This window comes from Jaculus jaculus, chromosome 8 (assembly GCF_020740685.1).
Source record: "Jaculus jaculus isolate mJacJac1 chromosome 8, mJacJac1.mat.Y.cur, whole genome shotgun sequence".
In the NCBI taxonomy this organism is placed as follows: domain Eukaryota; kingdom Metazoa; phylum Chordata; class Mammalia; order Rodentia; family Dipodidae; genus Jaculus; species Jaculus jaculus.
This window is the reverse complement of record NC_059109.1, coordinates 48,118,646-48,140,501: the sequence shown is the minus strand read 5'-3', so window position 1 is coordinate 48,140,501 and position 21,856 is coordinate 48,118,646. Positions and strand designations below refer to the sequence as shown.

The 21,856-nt window shown below is 36.6% G+C and overlaps 1 protein-coding gene across 1 annotated transcript in view; it reads right to left on the bottom strand.

Annotated features, from left to right (window-relative positions):
• Positions 1-21,856, bottom strand: part of Dcdc1 (doublecortin domain containing 1) — a 485,885-nt gene that overhangs the window by 295,328 nt on the left and 168,701 nt on the right. The window contains exons 8-9 of the mRNA XM_004660718.2: positions 13,022-13,114; positions 2,274-2,444 (exon numbers count right to left, since the gene is read on the bottom strand). Of these exons, the coding sequence (XP_004660775.2) occupies positions 2,274-2,444; positions 13,022-13,114 (264 nt within the window). The remainder of the gene's footprint in view (positions 1-2,273; positions 2,445-13,021; positions 13,115-21,856) is intronic.

Here is a 21,856-nt window from a genome sequence, read left to right as displayed (position 1 = left end):
GGAGTGAATACCATCAGACTATCACACAATGTTTGTGCCACACAAATACAATAGACAACATAAGCTTGAGAGAATGGCTCATAGAAAATGCAGAACTAATCTGGAATGAAAGGGCATTACTTTTTTTTATATAAGATCTGATTAACTATAAGTTCATGTAAAACATTGGTAGCTATATTTGACAACTCTCTCACAAAACATCTGAGAAGTTAACAGTCAGTGTTTAAAAGCTGAAGCTAGACACAGTATACTAAACCAATTAACTCAATGTTTCTACAGTAAGACAGAGGTATTTTTTTAAGTTTCTAGATAATTCTATACATACAGGAATGGGAAACACTGCTCTAAAAATCAAGGATGGAGCTGATATTGGGGTTTCTTAGGGTTTCTAAGAGCAAGAATGTTTAAAGGGGAAAACCAAGAAGAGAGGAGGTTATAGGTTAAGTTCCTAAGTATTTAACAGAGAAAGAATCACAAAGTTGGAGAATGTCTGGGAGAGATGAAAAGGAATTCTGGAGGCCAGACTAGAATGACCCACCATTCTTGTTTATTGGACACAGGATTTCCAGTGATTAAAAACCACTGAAGGCCTGTTTTCTTAATTTAGTAGATTTTAATAGCCACAAGAAGTGAGTTTCTCCTATATTACCACAATAAGTACTTAAAAATGCAGCCTGGTTCACTACCTAGAGAAATTTTCTTTCTATTTCACGGTAGGGAAAGAAATATGAAGCATACTAAATGGAGAAATATAAGAGTAACAATTCAGATTCTAAAATGAAATATTTGTTCTCAGGGTAATGTGCAGATCATGAGTAGTGAACTTGTGAGGTCAAAGTGGTTCTCCAGGCAGCACTGCATTTAATGTGATAGTTGGTACCAGTGAATGGGGTAAATTGTACCATGGCAACCATAGTCTTCATCTGGTTTAGTCTCTGAATCAAGAGCAAATGTTTGATAAAATGGCAGAATAGGTCCAGAATAAAGTCACAAACCTGAAAAGTGCCACTGGATTATGGGAACCCTTGACCTGATGTCTTAAACATCACTTCCAGAACCCTCAGCTGACTAGCATATATGATGTTTAATATTGAATAACATCTCCCAAAAGATAATTTTAAGGTAATATTTTCTTTCAAAATATATACATGGGGGCTGGAGAGGTATCTTAGCAGTAAAGGCACTTGCCTGTGAAGCCTAAGGACCCAGGTTTGATTCCCCAATACCCAAGAAAGCCATATACACAATGTGGCACATCATCTAGAGTTCATTTGCAGCAGATATATATATATATATATACACATACATACATATACACACATACATACACATACATATACATATAGCTATACATATTAATAGATATATATATATGTGGGAATGCTATTATAATAAACAAGATATCATAATGTTTAGAATGGTATTTGTAGAAAAAAAACTGAATAAAAAGATGAATAGCAGAAAAGAAGGATGGCCAAACACAGTTAACATTGAAAACTATCAAATCCCTAAGCTATCAAAAGGAAATGATTGGCATTCATTTGATGGAAAAAAATACTCTGAATAATTCAAATTTTATTAATTAGTCTTCTAAAATGTGACCTTTCAAACAGTTAACATGGATATTCTATTATGATTATAAATTGTTTAAATTTCCTAAAGATTCAGTAGTTAAACTACAATAGCCAAGATAAGCTTTTCTTTTGCTCATCAAAAGCTGCAATAGCAATGTAGCCTAGGATTCTTAGCCATCTTGTCCTGACAAATAACCAATTCACCTTTTTTCACCAGTATATTCTTAAGTATTGATTTTCCCAAGTGAACTCAGACATGTGTCACATTTACCCAATACATATCCCTTCCCGTGGAAATATAGTTTGAACATCAGTCAGTCACATGGCCTTTCACCTCCAATTCCTATTGTCACTGTCCGTCAACTATTAAAACTTGGCCATTTTTAACTGTGTTATTTTTAGAAATGTAAATATACAAAGCCTTCTGTTTCTTATAAGCATATGCAAATGTTCACCTGGTTAAATTTCTTCATTAAATTTACTTTGCTGGATTCAGTACTAAAGTCTATAAATCCTTAGTTCAAAGGTAGATAAATATTTCCTTTTAAGACATACAATAGTAATATTACTATATATAATTTCAACTTCAGTTTTGAGGACAAGATCAGAAATTCAACTGTGTGACAGTTAGGAGGATCTTAAATGGAGGTATAGTGTTGTCCCTGCCTAAATCCATGAGCATCACAGAATGACACCCACCTTGAGCTGCAGGCCTCCTGGGATCACAGTGTTCACTGGAAGGCTTTTAATGTGTTGGCAGACATAAGAGGAGTATTGCTCCTGCTCAGCCTGTAATTGGGGGCCAAGCTTAGAGAGATGACCTCTGTTGCTTTTGATAGCTGTCTGCAACTCGTCAATCAGTGTGTTCACCTGAAGGGGTTAAATAACAAGAGTTGTTAGCAAGAAGTAATTGTTGATGTCACACCTATTAGATTTTTGAGTATCTAGCTTGATGGGAGAAAATGACTCCAATTCAAGAATATAAGTACAAATATCTTCTCAAGTAAAAAGGGTAAGAGATAAGGATATATATGTTTCTTCATCACCTCCTTTTATTTGTAAAAGCAGTGTCTAATCTTTTCACTCAGTACTGAGAAATTGGTAGCCATTTATGATTGCCATTTTCAGTATCTTCTGGTCAAAAAGGGAATATATAGGTCTAAAAGGTGTGCAAAATAATTAAACTGCTTAACAGGCCAGGCACAGTGGTTCATACCTGCACTCCTAGCACTTGAGAGGTAGACGCCAGAGGATTACAGGAAGTTTGAGGCCAGACTCACCTGCATAGCAAATTTCACAACAACCAGGACTACATAACGAGACCTTGTTTCACAAAGAAATGAATGAATAAATGAATGAGTGAACAAATAAAGCATAAAAGAATAAAACTTCCTAGGACTTAAATAACTCACTATTTTACAACCTATGATCATACCTCCTTTTAATATATTATCTTTCTTTACAAAATATTCTACATTTCTATATATTGCATTAAATTTTTCAGTATCTCTTAATTTGGGGTATTTTTTTTACCATTAAAATCTATTAATGAGCGCTTGACTGCAGTGCACAACATCCTCGGCTGATTCTCAGCAATACCAGTAAATAAATAGATATGGGCTTGAGAGATGGCTTAGAAATTAAGGTGATTTCCTATGAAGCCAAAGGACCCATGTTCAACTCTTCAGATACGACATAAGCCAGACACACAAGGTGACGTGCACAAGGTCACACATTAGCACAAGGTGGAGCACACATCTAGAGTTCTATTATAGTGGCTGGAGGCCCTGGCATACCAATTCTGTCTGTCTCTGTCTCTCTCTCTCACTCTCTCGCTCTTGCTGTCTTGCATAAAAATGGCCATTCTGTTGGGCTTGCATCAAAAGATTATAAATAAATAAACACAAAAGTAACATGTTATCTCCTTTGAATTTGGAAAATTTCATAAATACTATTTATGAAAACATCTATAGTTCAAAGACAGTACTCTGTTCTAGACATCATTTAAAATATTTGTCAACATACAAATGAAACATAAAATTTTTCTAGAAATATAAAAGACATAATACATATCTCTTTGATTTTAAATTTCTAGATCTCTAATCAGTGTAGCTAGGAAAGACATATAAATTTTCTGTATGGATTAATTAACTGACATCACAATTGCACAGTTTCAAAATCACAAGTCATTATGCTTCTTTTACTCTGCATTTGTTTATATAAACTTATATTCTACATAATAATCTGGATTCTTGGGCTGGAGAAATGGCTTAGCTGTTAAGCCATTTGCAGCTAGCCTAGGAAGTAAAAGTATTATGAAAACTATAAGATACTGATTTAAAACATTCAGGTCACACAAAAAAGTGGAACGATATTCCATATTCATGGGTCAGAAAAACCAACAATGGTAAAACGACTATACTATTCATAGGAGTGTATAAAATCAACGTGCTATCTTGAATGTATGTACACAGGAAACTCAAATGTTCCATTAAAATTGAATTTGCAGCTTCAGCCCTTAGCAGGAAGACTCCCACTACAGGGGCACGTCACCAGGGATGGACCTAAGTCCTAAAGTATGCTGAGAGGTTTGAGTTCCTGCTTGCTGCTCGTTTTGTGTTTGATGCTTTTTTATTTTTCTTTATTTATTTATTTTTGCCGGCTAGCAGTGGGTTCTCTCTTGGCTTGGATTTATGAAGGAGAGCCAGCTTCTTCCATCATTGATGGAACGTCCCCTTGGATCTGTAAGCTGAAATAAATCCTGTTCCTCCCATCTGTTTGGAAGTTGATCCCAACATTGTGGAACTGACTACAACAAGTCTCTCCACAGTAATACCCTAAAATTTATATAGGAAAACAAAAAGATAAAGTAGCCAAAGCAATTCTAAGGGGAAAAAAATGAAAAACAAAGCTGGAGGCCACCAAATACCTGACTTCACAACATACTGAAAAGCTATACTTACAAAACCAGCAGGTTACACCCATAAGAACAGAGACCAAGAGACCAGGACAGAGAACTGGGAAATTAATCAGAACATAAACCATGGTGATTTTTATTGCAATATATTTATCATACATGGTACTAGGATTCATAATGACATGCTCATACAAGTATAAAATGTACTTTGAGTACATTCTCCCAGAGACCCTCTTACATGCTCTTCCTTCTCCTCTCTTCCTCCTCAGTCACTTGGCTTTTATTTGATGTCTAGCAATGTTCAATGGTTTTCCATGTTTCCATATGTTTTGTTGGTTATTTGCACTTTTGTGCCAAGTGCTGGCTTCATTACATTTAAGCAGGCCTTTCTTCTGCATAATGTTTTGGCAAATATTTTCAGTATAAGGCCAGATTATAGTTGTGGTTGGAAAACAGTAAGAGACAACATGTGAATAAATGGGCATGGCTAAAGTTAAATAAAACTTTACTGCTTAAAAATAAGTCATCCTAGTGCGAGAGCTTGCACACTCCTCTAAATGCACACACCACTTCTCTTTCTTTTCCTTTCTTACAAGGAACACTCAAGTTCAGGTCTCTGAATCCCTCTTCCCTCGCCTCCTTCTCTTCCCTTTGAATGCATCTTTCCACATTAACAGAATCACTTTACCTGTAACAGTATGCTCATCCATTACTGGCTACCCTAGATTCCTCAGCATGGTATTCAAGGCTCAAGACCTTGTATAAACTAGTTTCATGACCCTTCCTGTCTGACAAGATGACTCTTCTCACTGTCTCTAACTATACACACATACAACTGTTTCTAGAGTTTCATTATACATTACAGGATTTTCAGTTAATTTACTTTTAATAAATGTACTGTTCTTTCAAAAGAGGAACCTGTGGTCTAGAAAACTGGTCTGTTCGCAGCCCTCAGGCCAGCACTGATACTCAGGTTGAGCCCCACCAATGACTCTTTTACATTTTCCTTTTCCTATGTCCGTTCATTCTATGTCCATTCATCACTTAAGCCTCACTTCCCCCACCTTCCTTCCAGTACTTACTACATAAATATGTGCATTTATCACTTCATTGATAAACTATGTACTGTTCTTTGCTTGATTTATGCATCACCACTGTTTCCAAATGTCCTCCCCATTCTAGATAGCAAGCCAATGAGTGTTAGAAATTACCTGTGTTCGGCAGGCATTTATGTTGAGAGGACACTATAAAGTCTGGCAATTAGCATAACAGAAATGAAAAAGAGGTATACATGGCTATAATGGATATATACATATATATATGGTATAATACTTCCCATGTACATGCTTTTGCCTATGAAAAGTGAACAGAAGTAACAGGTGCCACTTCTCATCAACAGCACTAAGATCGTTGTGGATTTATGCCACTGCTGTTTTGCCCCTGCCACAAACCAATGTCCTTCAAACTCTTCCCCAGACTGAGAAACATATGCTGGAGAAGGTCATACAAATTCTGAAGCTTATATACAAGGTGATCAATAAATAATATTTTGTTTGCAGTCACTGGAATTTGGGGCTTGTTGACTGATACAGCCTGACCTACCTAAAGCTTATTAACATATCTTTCAGTATACTAAGGCTTTCAGCCATGTATAATTTGTTCCTAGGACACTAATAAACAACCTTTAATGGTACATTGCAATGAAAGTCTATGAAAACTTCTGTTAAACATTTATGAGAAAGCCTTTTATTAATAACCAGTGGAACTTGCACAGAACTTTGAACACCATATACAGGTAAAGGGAAGATGATGGAAGAAGTCTGAAGAGAGAAAGACAGAAAATCTAGTATTTTTAAAAGACGAAAGAAATCTAAAAAAGAAAGTGTCTGGGAGAAAAAATTACCAGGATCAACAGATGAAAATATTAAAATTAAAGCAATATTCTTCATAATCTGTGGAGCCCCAAAACACATTTCTCTTAAGGGTGGTCCTTTCTTACTTTCCAGAAATAATTTCTGTATTTCCCATAGCACTGTTAGCCCTATAAGAAAGTTATAATTTAAAAAATGTAAATGATATATAATCTATTGTTAGTCAATGTTTTGAGCCTCTTTTTCTTCATGAGATTATATCACTCACCAGCAAACATGTCTAGCATATGCCATGTCAAAGCTGAAGACAAAACAGCCCTTGTGATTTGTTCCTGTGGCCCCTTGATGAAATCAGAGGCCCTAAAAGAACTTTAGTTCTAGAAAACACTAATCACTAATTCTTTCTGAATTCATCCCCAGAATCATGTGATTCAGGAAGATGTAGCTCTTATTGTGCATCGTGCAATTGATTTTGCTAGTTTATAATACTACTCTTTTTAAATTTATTTATTCAACTTATGCCAGAGCAAGGCACCAAAACCAAACAAAAGGCTGAATTTAAAACTTTTATCTGAAAACATTTTTATACATGATTGGCTTTACTGTCACAATCCATGTCCTTTAACTGATAGGGAATTTCATGTGACATCAGAAATAAACCAACCATACAACTGATGATGCCATTTGCACTCTAAAGGCTATTGGTTAAAACCTTAAGATTTTCATCTGGAATAAATTCTTTCTTGTCTTAAAATGTTCCTCTGATACCTATAATTTTTCACTGGCCCTAGAATTATCTGTTCCTGTATGTGAACCATAATGACACCCATGATCAGTCTCTTCTATTAGCTGAACACTACCAGTTATATGCATAAACAAAAATTAAATTAATTCTTAAACATAGAAGAAAATGTGACAAGACTCCTACCAATGGCATTTTGATATTTTCATTCAGTTTTTCTGAAACTTTATTACTTTACATATTCATAAGGTCCTTTATCTTCAAAGTTTTCTGTTTTATTCTCGCTAATTATGGTAATATATCACCCTTAAAGACAGCCAAAGACATGAAATAACTCATATACTAAATTTAGGTAGATGATACAATATTCTTGAATTATTTTACATAATATGATATTTTTTTTCAAATCAAAGATGCTGCTAAAGGGAAGAAAATGCTCTTTTAAAATTCTTTATCATAAATCTTTTTTTCTGCAAATCCTTTTTATTTCCTCTACAAAAGCTATGTGAATAGCAGTAAAAGAAGACAAAACTTGACCTTTTTTGATCCCAGCATTAATGGGTCTGTTCATAATTCAATCTATGTGTGTGTGGGAGCATCCATGTGGAAACATAGAAGCCTGAGAGACATGAAACCTTTCCCTTTAAACATTATCTGACCCTATCAGTCCATTCACAAAAGAAGGCTTACGTATGCATATGCTGAAAAATGCAGCGTCTCATTGTGCAGCAGAAAGCCTACTCACTCTCCTCTTCTTCCCCTATGGACATGAAGCACGGAAGTGACACTTGTACCGAATTTGGTAGAGTGACAGATAAGCAGAAGGTAGCACAACTGTATTGAATTGGATACAACCAGGCAAACTCCCCAAATGATGCAAGCACACCCATGTCTGTAAACAAACACATATGCTTTTGTGTAACACATAAGGAAGTTTGGTCATGTTTATATAATATATGCATGCAATTTCTGAATTCCATTAAGTTTACAAGATGATTTATGGTCAGCACAAATATTCTGTCTATAATCTTTTTAAAGAGCATACATATTGGAGCTGTACATTTCTGAGATACACACTGTAAATACTTATAATAACTACTACTGACATCTACAAGGAGCTTCTCATATTTCCAATAGTGAGTTCAGCTAGCAGGCTGAATTCTCTGTGGCTTTGAACCCAACATTACTCAGAAGACCAGAGCCCTTTGCACAAAACTGCTACTTGAAACCATCACAAAGCATAGCTGTCTTCACCCTTGGAGCATCATCTCAGGGGTAATAGAATAGTCTCAAAGCAAGGTCACTTCAACTGAAGTGCAAGAAACTTTCTAGAAGGGCATAGAAGTTCACACCTGTAACTAAGAGGCTACAACAGGATGGTTGACAGGCGTTCTAGGCTAGTGTGAATGACACAGAGTGTTCCAAGCCAACCTGGGTATGTGAGACCTTTTCTCAAAGCAATACAAAAACAAAATGAAACAAAACAGAAGCAGATATTTTCCCATTCACAACTTTTTAATATGAAGCCAAAAATGGCCAGAGCAAATAAAATGGTTATTTTTAAGCCTCTTATAATCACTTTGTTCAAGCCAAGGCACAAAATATATTATATTTGTAGTTTAAAAAATGAACACAGGGGCATGGAGAGGGGCCTAGTGGTAAAGGTGCATGCCTTTGAAGCTTAAGGACCCAGGTTTGATTCCCCAGAACCCACATAAGCCAGATGCACAAAGTGGTGCCTGCATCTGGAATTTGTTAGCAGTGGTTACAGGCCCTGGTGTGTCCATTCTCTCTCTGTCTCTCTCATAAATAAGTAAAAAGTAAAAATATTAAAAAGTGAACACAAACTGACTAACTTGATGGAAGAAGACTAGAAAGACAGGGGAGCCTGTGAACAAAGCTCAGTAACACAGACTTGGACGATCACTACAGTGATACTACAGGAAATCTGCATGTGTGGCACCCCTTATTAACACCAAATCTGTCATGGTTTCCTACAACTTTCTCCAGGTGAAAAGATCTATGCTTCTTCTACCCAGATGTTCCTTATGTAATGTTTTGCTTATAATGGATGAGACAATTGAAAATAGATATTTAAAATGTCTCTATACTCAGCTGGATCAAGATATGTTGCTGGCAATGACAATGATGACATGTATACCTCCTGAGGCTGTTATGTGGCTGTCTCTTCATAGATTTCTAACTACAGGATTGTCATTAATCAACAGTTCTGCCCACTGTCTCACAAATTTGGTACCAACACCTGAAGTCGTAAAGTCAAATCAATAGAACTGCACCAATGACACACTTTGTCTCAAACATATACCAATAGCTATGCCATACCTTTTTTGACTCCACAGTAACCTAGGGTGCTTCTACCCAATCTTTCCATCTTTGTAACTACCTTTCAGAGAACTCAGAACCACACACTCAAATTACATGCCTATTTCCAAAATGCTTAACATATTTTACCATCATCAAAGTAGCTTTGAAATGGATATACTATTATTACTCTCAGATTTCATGTAAAAATTATATAAAATGAAACAAGATTTTTAAGATAAAAATAGATAAAAAGGAAGGTACAGGAGGTCAACCTCAAATTTTCTGATGCTTTATTGGGGTGCTGAAATAAGTGAAGAATGTCATATTTGTGTAAAGAAATAAACTGTGGGGCAAGGGATATAGGCTCATTGACAGAGCAGTCAGTTAGTACTGTAAAGAAATAAGGAAGGAAGGAGGGAAGGAAGGAAAGAAGGAAGGGAGAGAATGAGGGAGGAAGGGAGGGAAAGAGGGAAGAAAGGTAGAAGAAAAAGGAAAAAGCTATAAGAAAAATAGAAAATACCCCCAACAGGATTTCACATCTCTGTATGTGAATTAAAGTTAAAGTTTGATGTAATGTTTTCTAATCACCACAGTAGATTTGACACATCCAAATGAATATAAACATTTGCCAAGTAATCACTTAAAAACTATCCATGTATTTTATTTTTGAAGTAGAATATATAATATGTACTTTGTGTTATAACTGATAAATATGTGACCAAATGAATTAATGTATAGAAAGAACATTGAGGCATACAGTGATAATAAATATAAAACTGCTGAAGAAGGAATATCAACATGCATATATATTAAAATGTTATAAAGTGATTCATTATTGTTAAAATACATATATGTTAATAAAAATAAATATCAAATAAACATAAATCTTATTATGTTTGGGGGATAAGATAGTTTTTATTTCCAATTTTGCTAACCAGTTAGCATTAGAAATTATACATTTTTCCTAGGTCACTAAATATTTGCTTCTAATGAAATTATAATTCTCATGTAATAAGACAGGCAAAAGTTATTGTAACATTTAAAAATTTAAAATTTTCTGTCATTATTTTAGAGAATATTCTATTAATTTTCCTTTTTGGGGGGGGGGCTCAAGGTAGGGTCTCACTCTATCCCAGGCTGACCTGGAATTCACTATGCAGTCTCAGGGTGACCTCGAACTCTCAGCAATCCTCCTACCTCTCTGCCTCCTGACTGCTGGGATTAAAGACATGCACCACCCGCCTGGCTTTTCTATTAATTTTCTAAGTGTATGTTATTATAGGTAAAATGTTAATTATTCTGATTACTCTAAAAAGATATTTTTACTTCCCCAAATTAGGAAAATACATGGCAGATTTATTTCAAACATTGTAAAGTATAATATAACTCTAGTTAAACATGTGTAAAACATGTAGAGGATGATATATTTAGATTTTATAACAAGCAACCTAGTTTTATTAATTTGATTATGACTCAGTAGGGTTAACCACTATGGTTTAAATTTACATAATGGAAACTTTTATATTTTAGGATTTATTCAAATTTAATTTTTTTATGAAATATTCTCTACTGAGAATTCTTTATTTATTTATTTATTTTTTGTTTTGTTTTTAGAGGTAGGGTCTCACTCTGGTCCAGGCTGACCTGGAATTAACTCTTTAAGTCTCAGGGTGGCCTTGAACTCGTGGCAATCCTCTTACCTCTGCCTCCCAAGTGCTGGGATTAAAGGCGTGTGCCATCACGCCCGGCAGAATTCTTTTTTTAATAACAGAAAGATGTTTATCAAAATCAGAATTTCAACACATCCATTTTCACCAAACAAGCTAACAATCTCCTGGACATATAGAAATCTCCCTGCATGAGGCAGTATTAGAAGTCATCATGTGTATCTAACAAATAGTAAATATTTTCTGATCCCTGTAAGCTCACTGTTTATAGCATCTCAATTCATAATAGCTAAGAGCTGGAATCAACCCAGATGTCCAACTGTAGACAAATGGATAACTAAGAAGTGGTATATCTACATGATGGAATTCTATGCAACAGTAAGGAAAAATGACACAATGGAATTCTTTTTGCTGTTGTTGTTTTTGTTTTTTTGAGGTAGGGTTTCACTCTAGCCCAGGCTGGCCTGGAATTTACTTTGTAGTCTCAGGGTGGCCTCAAATTCAAGGTGGTCCTCCTACCTCTGCTTCCCTGCTACTTCTGCTAGGATTAAAGGTATGTGCCACCACACCCAGCTCTGCTGAGAATTCTAATCAATGCTTGTGACATCATCTTTAATCCTGGACATACACATTTGAGGGGCTAAAGGGATGGTTTAGTGTGTAAGGCGTTTGCCTACAAAGCCAAAGGACCCCTGTAAGCAAAATTCACAAGACGGCACATACATCCGGAGTTCGTTTGCGGTGGCTGGAGGCCCTGGCATGCCCATTCTCTCTGTCTCTGTCTCTCTCTCTCTCTCTCTCTTTCTGACTCTCCCAAATTAATTAATAAATAAAACTTAAAAATAAAATAGCACATAGCAGTTGAATTCATATAAGAATGTTTGATGGATTATATTTGTTGATCTATTATGACATGATAGTAAAGAAACTACCATTATAATGATAAGAAAATATACAAACTCAAAAGCTTGGGTAGATTTCTCTGCCCTGGTGTCAAAAGAACATTATATAGAAAGTTTATTTTTGAATATATACATTATCTGATTCCTTCAGTGGCTTACAGATTTTATTTACCAACAGTGGTACATGGAAATTAGCAAATCCATGTCCATTCCTCAGAAAAATTAAATGCTTTTGCATTCCAGGAAACTACAAGGAAATCATTTTCTTTCTTTGTCTGACACCAATTTTGCATTATTATTTCATTTATGGAATATGCTGTCGACTTCCCAGCATGAGAAGAAGGTTTGAGTTAATAGTTCTTCGTTATGCCTCCAGGATCTAATGATTAGCTCTCTGAGGCTTGACATTTGTAAACTCCAGTTTTCCCTTGATAAAAGATAACTTTGCTGGCATTTCTAAGATGCAGAGCTATAATTCTGTATTTAGAAGGGAGACGATAATAATCTAATTTAGATTTATTTAAGACTCAAGAATCTTCTTTTTCCAGTCCTGGCATGTTTTACATTTCCCAATTTCAAGCTATATATTATAAATTATTAATTTGGGAAATTAATGGGAAAACATTCATGAGATATTTTTCAGAAAAGTCATGATCTGGTTTACTCTTTCAAGCACACAATTATTTTTGCATGCTGCTTACATTTTAAAAATCCAGAAATAGCCGGGCGTGGTGGCGCACGCCTTTAATCCCAGCACTTAGGAGGCAAAGGTAGGAGGATCACCGTGCGTTCGAGGCCACCCTGAGACTCCATAGTAAATTCCAGGTCAGCCTAGGCTAGAGTGAGACCTTACCTTGAAAACCAATAATAATAAAAAAAATCCAGAAATAACTTTTTTAACAGCATTTGACTTTTACAGACTACTAATAATAGTTTATTTATTATTATAATACCCAAAGTAAAATATTAATTGAATTCACTGTATATTAAATTTTAATATAATTTAAAAAATGAGACCCTTACTTCTGCTTGTGCTTTATGATGCTCCTTTGCTGTCATTGAAAGAATGAACTTGTCTGTGATTTTTTCTTTCTGTCCATCCATGACCGCATTCAACTGGAAGAAATAAACAAGAACACAGGCAATTATGATAGTAACATTTACTCAACAACTGATTTAGCATAATCTTGCAGGTGATTTTCACTTACTTTGTCAGTACTTATGTGAATACAAATCTCACTTACATAAAATAAAGGTCACCTTACCTTTAATTTTAAAATTTTTAACAAACTAAATTTGCCACTTTCCCTTTTATTTAAAATTGTGAAATGTAAGTTGGAGAAAGTTGGAATTTCATAAATTACAAATTTATAAGGATATTTTAAAGCATTTTGTGAAGTGTGTGTGTGTGTATGTGTAAATAGATGTGCGCATCCTGTGGGCATGCATGTGCAGGAAAGAGGAAGATGTCAGCTGTCCTCTTCCATCACTTTTCTGCCTTATTTCCTTGAGACCAGGCAGGTCTCTTACTGAACCTGGAGCAAGCTATTCATTGTCTAGCCTGGCTGACCATTTTTCATTGAGCCTGACAGTTCTTCCTGTTTCTGCTCCCCTCAGTGCTGAGTTACTATTATGCATAACCATGCCCGGCTTTTTATGTAAATATTGGGGATCCAAACTCAACTTTTCTTGCTTACTACTGAGTCATCTCCCCAGCCTCTAAAACATTTTTTTAAAAGAACTTGCAACTTTTAAAATTAGGTTGGTATCTTCTTTTGAAATCACTCATTGAAAATAAGGAATAAATTGGCTGCTGTTGAAATAAGTGAAATATTATATAAAAAGTGTCATTTCTTACACCTCGGAATATGGTAAAACAACCTATAATAAAAGACATGTGTCTCAAAAGCTCAGTGGCTACATCTAACATGCTCCATTTGTAAAGTCAGATAAGTCTTCTACCATTACTGCTAACCCATGTTGTACGAAACAGTGACTGTGGCCTATTCTTTTTTTTTTTTTTTTAACCTAATAAGTAATCTTTATGGAGATAAAATACTATTTTGGGCAGAGGAAAAGCTAAACTCACACAGTAAGATTCACCTACTAGGTCAACATTAATAGAAACAAACAAAACAAGAGGCTGGTAAAGCACCCTCTAAATTGGAATATTTAACAATTTTTAAGCAATGGATTTGACACTGCTGATGTCCTTATTGAGGATTACATAAAAAATAATTATGATTTAAGGGTATATTTTGTTAATGATGTTATTAAACGGAGGCTTTCTCAAGCACAGCCTAGCTAATCAAATTTGTGTCAATAGGAATCTTTCATTCACACCCTGCCAAAGATCTATACCTTCTATATTTGGGATAAAGTAGAAGATATGGTTTCAAAAATATGTCCTCTTCAACCTGTCGATGTACATATGCTGGGAGAATAACCCAAAGACTGTGAATACTTCGTTCACTGGCATGTGGTACAGTGCAGCATACCCAACATTGGATTTGGTTCACAGGAAAGGTCTAGAACTCCTGAGTTGATTGTGATGATCATCTCAATAAAAAGTTAATAAAAATTTTTATGAAGGGCTAAATAGTCCACATTTAGATTCCCAGAGAGGGGAGCAGTTATTCCATTCTGCCTCTGTAGCATGAACTAAACAATACATAAATGAATAAGATATGTTTCAATAAAACTTTTAAAAAGGAGAAGACTGAATTTTGCCAGAAGTCATGAGTTTGACAATTCCTGACCTACATCAAGTACAATCGATAGAAGGGGTTTGCTTTTTTAATCTCTATCTTTAAGATAACTCTCTCCAACCAATATTTGTTTCTCTGGCACAAGAAGTCTAATATCATGTAAACCATGGCCCAACATACTGGCCTCAAGTGCCTTTGATCATTTGTCAAGAAAGTTCTTATCAGGAGAAGAGGATCACAGAAGACAACAACTGGGGAATATTCATCAAACTCATAATTTATTAGCTTATTTTGAGGTTCTGCAAATATAACTTAAAGCTCTGCAGGTGATAGACCTCTCCCACTGAGCTATACCCATAGACATTAGTTTTCTCTGTGTGCGTGTTTTTCAATTAATTTATATATTTATTTATTTGAGAGAAAGAGACGGGGGCGGGGGAGCAGATAAAGAGAGAATGGGTAATCCAGAGCCTCTAGCCACTGCCAACAAATTCCAGAAACATGTATCATATTGTGCATCTGGCTTTACAATAGTACTGGGGAATCCAACCTAGATCCCTTGGCTTTGCATGCAAGTGCCTTAACCGCTAAGCCATCTCTCCAGCCCAACCTTACTTTTTGTAAGACAGACCTGCCTTGAACTCACAATCCTACTCCTTCTACCTCACAAATGTTTAGATTTGAAGTATATACCACCATGCCCAGAAATCCTATATGTTCTTTACAAAATTGATTTCCAAGTACCAAGATATTTTTAAAAGGAAATACAATAAGCAAAAATAGAAATATGGAGTTCTTTTGCACAATAAGAGATAAGTCAGAATTTAATGAGGTTTCCCAGGACTTTGATATTTAGAAATGCTTTCAAGAAAGTCTTTAAAAGGTAAGGATTCTTCACTTTCGAAAACAACACAGTTAGAAAAACATCTCTATTTGAACATCCAACTTCTAAAGAAGCACTATATACTCTATATAAGTAGAGAGAAAGCATGCAGGACACGACAATAGTAGTAGATCCGTCTCTCCTACCACTATTGATTAGACCATCCTGTTTCTTCGTTAAGACAGAGAACTAGATGCCAACAATTTTCTGTCCTTAACCCAAATATATAAATGATTATTTTGTCAATTGAGTTGAGATTCCTGAGACTGACTTTTCATTAACAAAATATTTAAAAATTAAAAATTGGTAACATGGCTAAAATTTATGTATAACCATAAAGCCTCTACCAAATGGGATAAGGGAAAACTCAATGATTTTGTTCTAAATGTATCTTTCCCCTTTGAGTATGAAGAAACACTCCCACATATCCATTGTGCAATTCAAAATGTGACATGCTAAACAGGACTGTTCAATTCACCATTTTCTAGGCTGTGCTTTTAAGATTTTAAATTCATATAACAAACACTAGCCATTCATAATTAGGCTTAAATTGGGCTCATTCAGTATTAACTGAAACCAGAAAAGAACAATCAAGAGACTAATCAAAAGCTTTCTACCTCAGAAAAGGAAGGAACAAGAAACACAGTGGCTTTGTCAAAGAAAACTGAATTAAAAAATGCTTCAAGAAAACACACTGTCTAGATAAACAGAAGACTAAAAAGGATCAAGGTGTCTAAGATTTAGGAAAATTTTCCACAAAAGTGGACCTGTAGCAACAGATTTTAATACAATGATTTCCAGTAGCTATGACCTTTTGGAGTGTATATTAAAATATTATTTATTTATTTATTTGAGAGAAAGAAAGGGAGAGAGAGAGGAAGAGGCAGATAGAAGAGAGAATAGGCATGCCAGGGCCACTGGCCACTGCAAAAGAACTCAGATGCATGTGCCTCTTGTGCAATTGGCTTACATGGGTCTTGGGTAATTGAACCAGGGTCCTTAGGCTTCACAGGCAAATGCCTTAACTGCTAAGCCATTTCCCCAGCCCCAAAATGTATATTATTAAAACTGTAATGCTAAAGTTTCAGACAATGTTCCTTCTCTAAAGACCTAAGAAGTCATTGTGCAGTAATACATAATTCTATATAAGAAATGTGGTCCTTAATTACTCTACTTTAAAATGTTCATAATTTTTTAAAATTTATTATTAATTAGTTTTGTATTCAGCAAATACAGTCAGTTTTGGACCATTATTAGGCTCATCCATGACCTACCCCCTCCCCATTGGCCCCTCCTTGTTGAGGCATATGGGTCATGCATTGTGGAGTTAGCCCACAGTTATGGGTAAGGTAAATGTCTCTGCACATCATGACCCAACATGTGGCTCTGACATTCCTTCCACCCCCTCTTCCATAAAATTTCCCTGAGCCATGTTGGGTTCATTTTTGGTCTGCTTCAGTGATGAGGTGTTGGGGGCCTCTGGGGCTCTGGCTCTCTCATTTGGTAGGAGTTGATTTTTCTCTGTGTTGATCTCCTTCCCCTGTGCTGGTATCCAGTTCACCAGGAAAACAGCACCCTTGCTTGTTTTGCCAATTTTTCTTAGTTTCAGCCGGGACCCTTTTGAGGTATGATAGGGTGACTCTCTCCTTAGGATCTACATCTATCTGAAAAAGAGAAGCAAATTCTCCAATGGTGAGTAAGTTAGCACCAGGACAAATGAGATAACCCTTACTTTTTCTATAAAGAATTTAATAGGTGTAGGCCCTCTTGTAGCCCATGATTGATGGTAGCTTGATATTAGACAGTGGGCTTATGTTTGGATGTGGTTCTGACTTGTTTCCCAGCTCCAGCTATGGGTCCCATACCACTGAGGGGATCAGTTAGCCAAATCAAGAGCAGTTGGTTCCCCACCATGGCTGTGTGTCATTATTGCACTTGTGTGGTCATCACAACAGGTTATTTGCTGCTAAGTAGGTTAGACCAAGAGTTGCTTGGACAGATATTGGTCATTTTCCCTGACGTTCATAATTTTGAGGAATGCCTCAAACACCTCAGTCTATGAAGTTCTCCTAGGACATCCTAGAGAGGAAGGCTGGCTCAGGGCCTTCAGGAGAAGTCTAGCCATGATAACAGTGGTGTGAATTCATCCTTTTATCTTCTGTCAACCTAGGCAGACTGTTTTCTTGAAACATTTTTGTCCAGTTTTTCTTGACAAAGCCACTTTGATATTGTCTTATGGGCAGCATTGACATCTGACTTGCTTTCTTTTTAACTCCTTCCAAAATATTCTTAAGTATAATTATAATAAAATCATAAAAGTTGTGTAAAAAATTAAGATGATAGATAAAATATATTTTATACAAAACATAACACTAAAATTGGCATTCTAGAGTTTATTATCTTTAACCAACTGAGCTAACTGGCTGGAGTGAGTTTATTATCTTTAAGAAAAATATACTAATTCAATCAAGCTGGTGAGTTTTGCCTAATTCATACTGACACTCTAGGAAAAATACTACTAGACAGAGAGGGAAATGTCTGTTAGTCTATCCAAACTCTCATGGCTATCAGTTGTACCTTTTCTGTTTTCATAAGACTAATTATAATGATTCAAGCATGAAGTATAAAATATGTGTGGTGCAGATGCTCCTTAATAAAATAAGAGACCCCAAAAGAATACTGAACCTATTTGCGAAAAATCAAAGGTTTTCACCAGTAAATATTGATCTATTTATAAAGTATTTGATCAATGATTTGCATGCAGACCAATATAGTCAATACAGTTTAGCATAAAGAGCTGGGTAAGAAACCTTCATATATATTGACAAGCTTCTGAATGGTTTGTTAATATACAAAAGACTGGGACAAATTACTTATTTATGTATACAAAACATGGTTATAAAGGCCAGCTGTAGTATTTTTTTTTTTTTTGGAAAGTGCATTTTAATAAGGTCCTATTCAGTTACAGAACAAACGGGGAAGAAGTAGTTTGCACTACAGAGTTTAGCGCAAGTGCTTTCTCTTTTTCGAACCACGAAATCAATCATTTGTCCAGACTGTGGGAGTCAGAGTTAGTTACTGAAAAGAGCCCCGTATATAAACAAGTCAATAACTCATTGTGTGTTATTGTTGGGCTGAAAAAAGTCGGCTTTCAAAAAGCTGCACCCGCTTCTCTCAGAATGAATGTCACTATATTCAGGAGCTGGGAGAGGCCTTTGTTTCTTTCTAGCCTTTGCTGGCTACCATTTATGTATGGGAACAGGAGGAGGCTGCTGGGAGAGCAAGGGAAGACACTATTTCCTGCTGTGGATGCCCAACTAAAGCTGAATTTTGTCAGCCTAAATATTTTATATCTGATAATGCATAAGGTAACTGATAACAAGTGGCCACATTAAAAATTTAAATGACAAATGAGTCTTATCAATCTTGAATTGGATCTGACTAATACTTTATCTTCCCTACTTGTCAACAAAGATAACTCCAAATTTCAGGCAATGGTCTGAAAAGTTCAAATGTACCAAATCAAACCAATGAACAGATCAAAATGTCAAAAAATGCTCTCTGTTCTTGTCATCAAGAGAAAGCTTGATGTTTGGGACAATTAAATGATATCTTCAAAGGCTGTGTACGTGTACATATACCTTCAGAAGCTTTAAAAAAAAATCTTATTTATTTTTTGCCAGTGTGCGTATGTATGTATGGAGATGCCAGGGTCTCTTGCCACTGTAAATAATTATGCCACCTTGGTGCATCCAGCTTTATGTGTGTGCTGAGTAATCAAACCTAGACCATCAGGCTTTGCAAGTAAGTACCTTTAACCAATGCCCTTCACATGTCTTTTTATTCATCTCAAAGAGGAAATGAATTCACGGGCTAGAAAGATTATTCAGTGGTTAACACACTTGCTTGGGAAGCCTAACAACCTGGGTTCAAATCCACAGTACCCACATAAAGCCAGATGTACAAAGTGGCATATGCATCTGGAGTTCACTTGCAGCAGATAGAGGCCCTAGCATGCCCATTCTCTCTCTTTGCAAATGAATAAATAAAAAAAAAAATTTAAAAATTTAAAGACAGAAAATGTATTCACCAGGTATTATATTTTGGGTAATGACATAGAACTTCTTTAAGGAACTATTTTGATGCTTGTGATAAGGAAATCCCAACTCTCTTTGACTTTAATTTAAATATCCTTTGTAGTTGACTTCCAGTTAAGATGGCGGCGTAGGTACCACGCCAAAGCAGCCTAGGGGGGAAAAAAGACCCAAAAAAACTCAGCAAAATACAAACTTTTACTAAAAAGTGAGGGGTGTAGGAAATTGAAGCAGCAGCGGAGAAGTAGAAGAGATCCAGAGCATCCAGAGCCTGCATAGGCCGGCAAAAGCGGCTCTGGCAGCTCGGCCAACCGCCGCGACGGCGGCGCACCAGAAAGCGGCCAGGCTAGGCTTCAGCCGCAGGAAAAGCCAGGTGTGGGAGCTTCCCCTCACACCAGCGCTCTCCACAACTCAGGAAATGTGCAGGGAGAGCAGCAGTGAGCAACGGAAGACCAGACCATGAGGGAGAAGAACACGTGGAGCAGCCAGAGAACCAGAGCAGCTGCAGCTCCCTCCCTTCCCCCACCTCCTGAGCCCAGCTCCGGCGAACAGAGCAGCGGTCCTGGGACCCGGCCACGCCAACTTGAGCCAACAGCGGGACCCGGGCAAGAGCAGAGTTCGGCAGCAACATCAGTTGCTCCAGCACCAGTAACAGTGGCCCCAGCAGTAGCAGCTCCAGTTGCAGCAGCAGCAGCGGCAGACCCAGCAGCAGCAGACCCAGGAGCAGCAGCAGCTTCAGTGGCAGTGGTGGCTCCAGCAGTGGCAGCTACAGCAGCAGCAGAGGCAGCAGCAGTGGTGGGTCCAGCAGCAGCACCTTCAGCAGCAGCAGCTACAGACCCAGCAGCGGCAGCTTGAGCAGCAGCAGTTCCAGCAGCAAGGGTGCTGATCTGCAGGGCCACACTTGCCAGGCTCGGTTTGCCCCACAGGAAAAGCCAGTGCCCAGCTCCAGAAATCAGAACAGCAGCCCGATGACCCAGGCAGCAACTTGACTGAGACCAAAATCATCCAAGGTAACTGGGATTGCACCAGGGAAGGGTCTCACTTAGTTGAAGCTGACTTGGATCCCTCAACAGACCAGAAATCTTCACCTCTTTGTTGATAGAGGATCTGGTCATTATAATAACCACTCTTGCATATATACTTGGGGCTGTTTTTGATTGAATGTGTATAGTGTTTAGTTAAATTTTAGAACCTACCTGTATTTTATTCCACTCAGCTGGCTTGAATACTCCTATAGCAGGGAAACTCAACCCCTAAAAACATCTTTGTAGATATTCTGAGAGTCTTAAGAGCCACACCTAACACCTTTAAGCTCCTACCCTGAAAACATATTACATCAAATCAATTGATACAGCTAAGAATACCCAGCTAGCTACAAAATCCAAGCATTAACTTAATCCAAGATGCAAAAATATATGCATTATAACACAAGAAACACTAAAAAGCAAGACGATATAAATCCACCTAAAAGTATTAATGCATCAGAAATGTCCTCCAGTGAGAACGAGTTAGAGGAAATGCCTAAGAAAGAGTTCAAAAGAATGATTATAAATATGTTCAAAGAGGTCAAAGAACACATCAAAACAATCAAAGAAGAAATCAAAGAGGAAATCAAAGGAATCAAAGAAGATGCGGGACACCAATTTAATGAAATAAAGAAGGCAATACAAGACATAAATAAGGAAATAGAAATAATAAAGAAAAACCAGTCAGAATTACTAGCAATGAAGAACACAGTTAATGAAATAAAAAACTCTGTAGAAAATCTCACCAGTAGGATGGATGAGGGAGAGGACAGAATATCTAAGCTAGAAGACCAGGTGGCAGATCTAATACAGGTCAACAAAGAGAAAGACAAACTTATAGAAAAGTATGAGTGGGAATTTCAAGATATTCGGGACACTATGAAAAGATCCAATATAAGAATTCAGGGCATAGTAGAAGGAGAAGAATTCCACACCAAAGGCATAGTAGGTGTCTTCAACAAAATCATAGAAGAAAATTTCCCCCAAATTGAGAAAGAGGTGCCAATGCAGATACAGGAAGCCTTTAAATATTCTTTGTAGTTCAATATGCACCCAAGTTCATAAGCTGTAAGTATTGTCATGACTATGGCTCGCTCTTTCTTTCTTTCTTTCTTTCTTTCTTTCTTTCTTTCTTTCTTTCTTTCTTC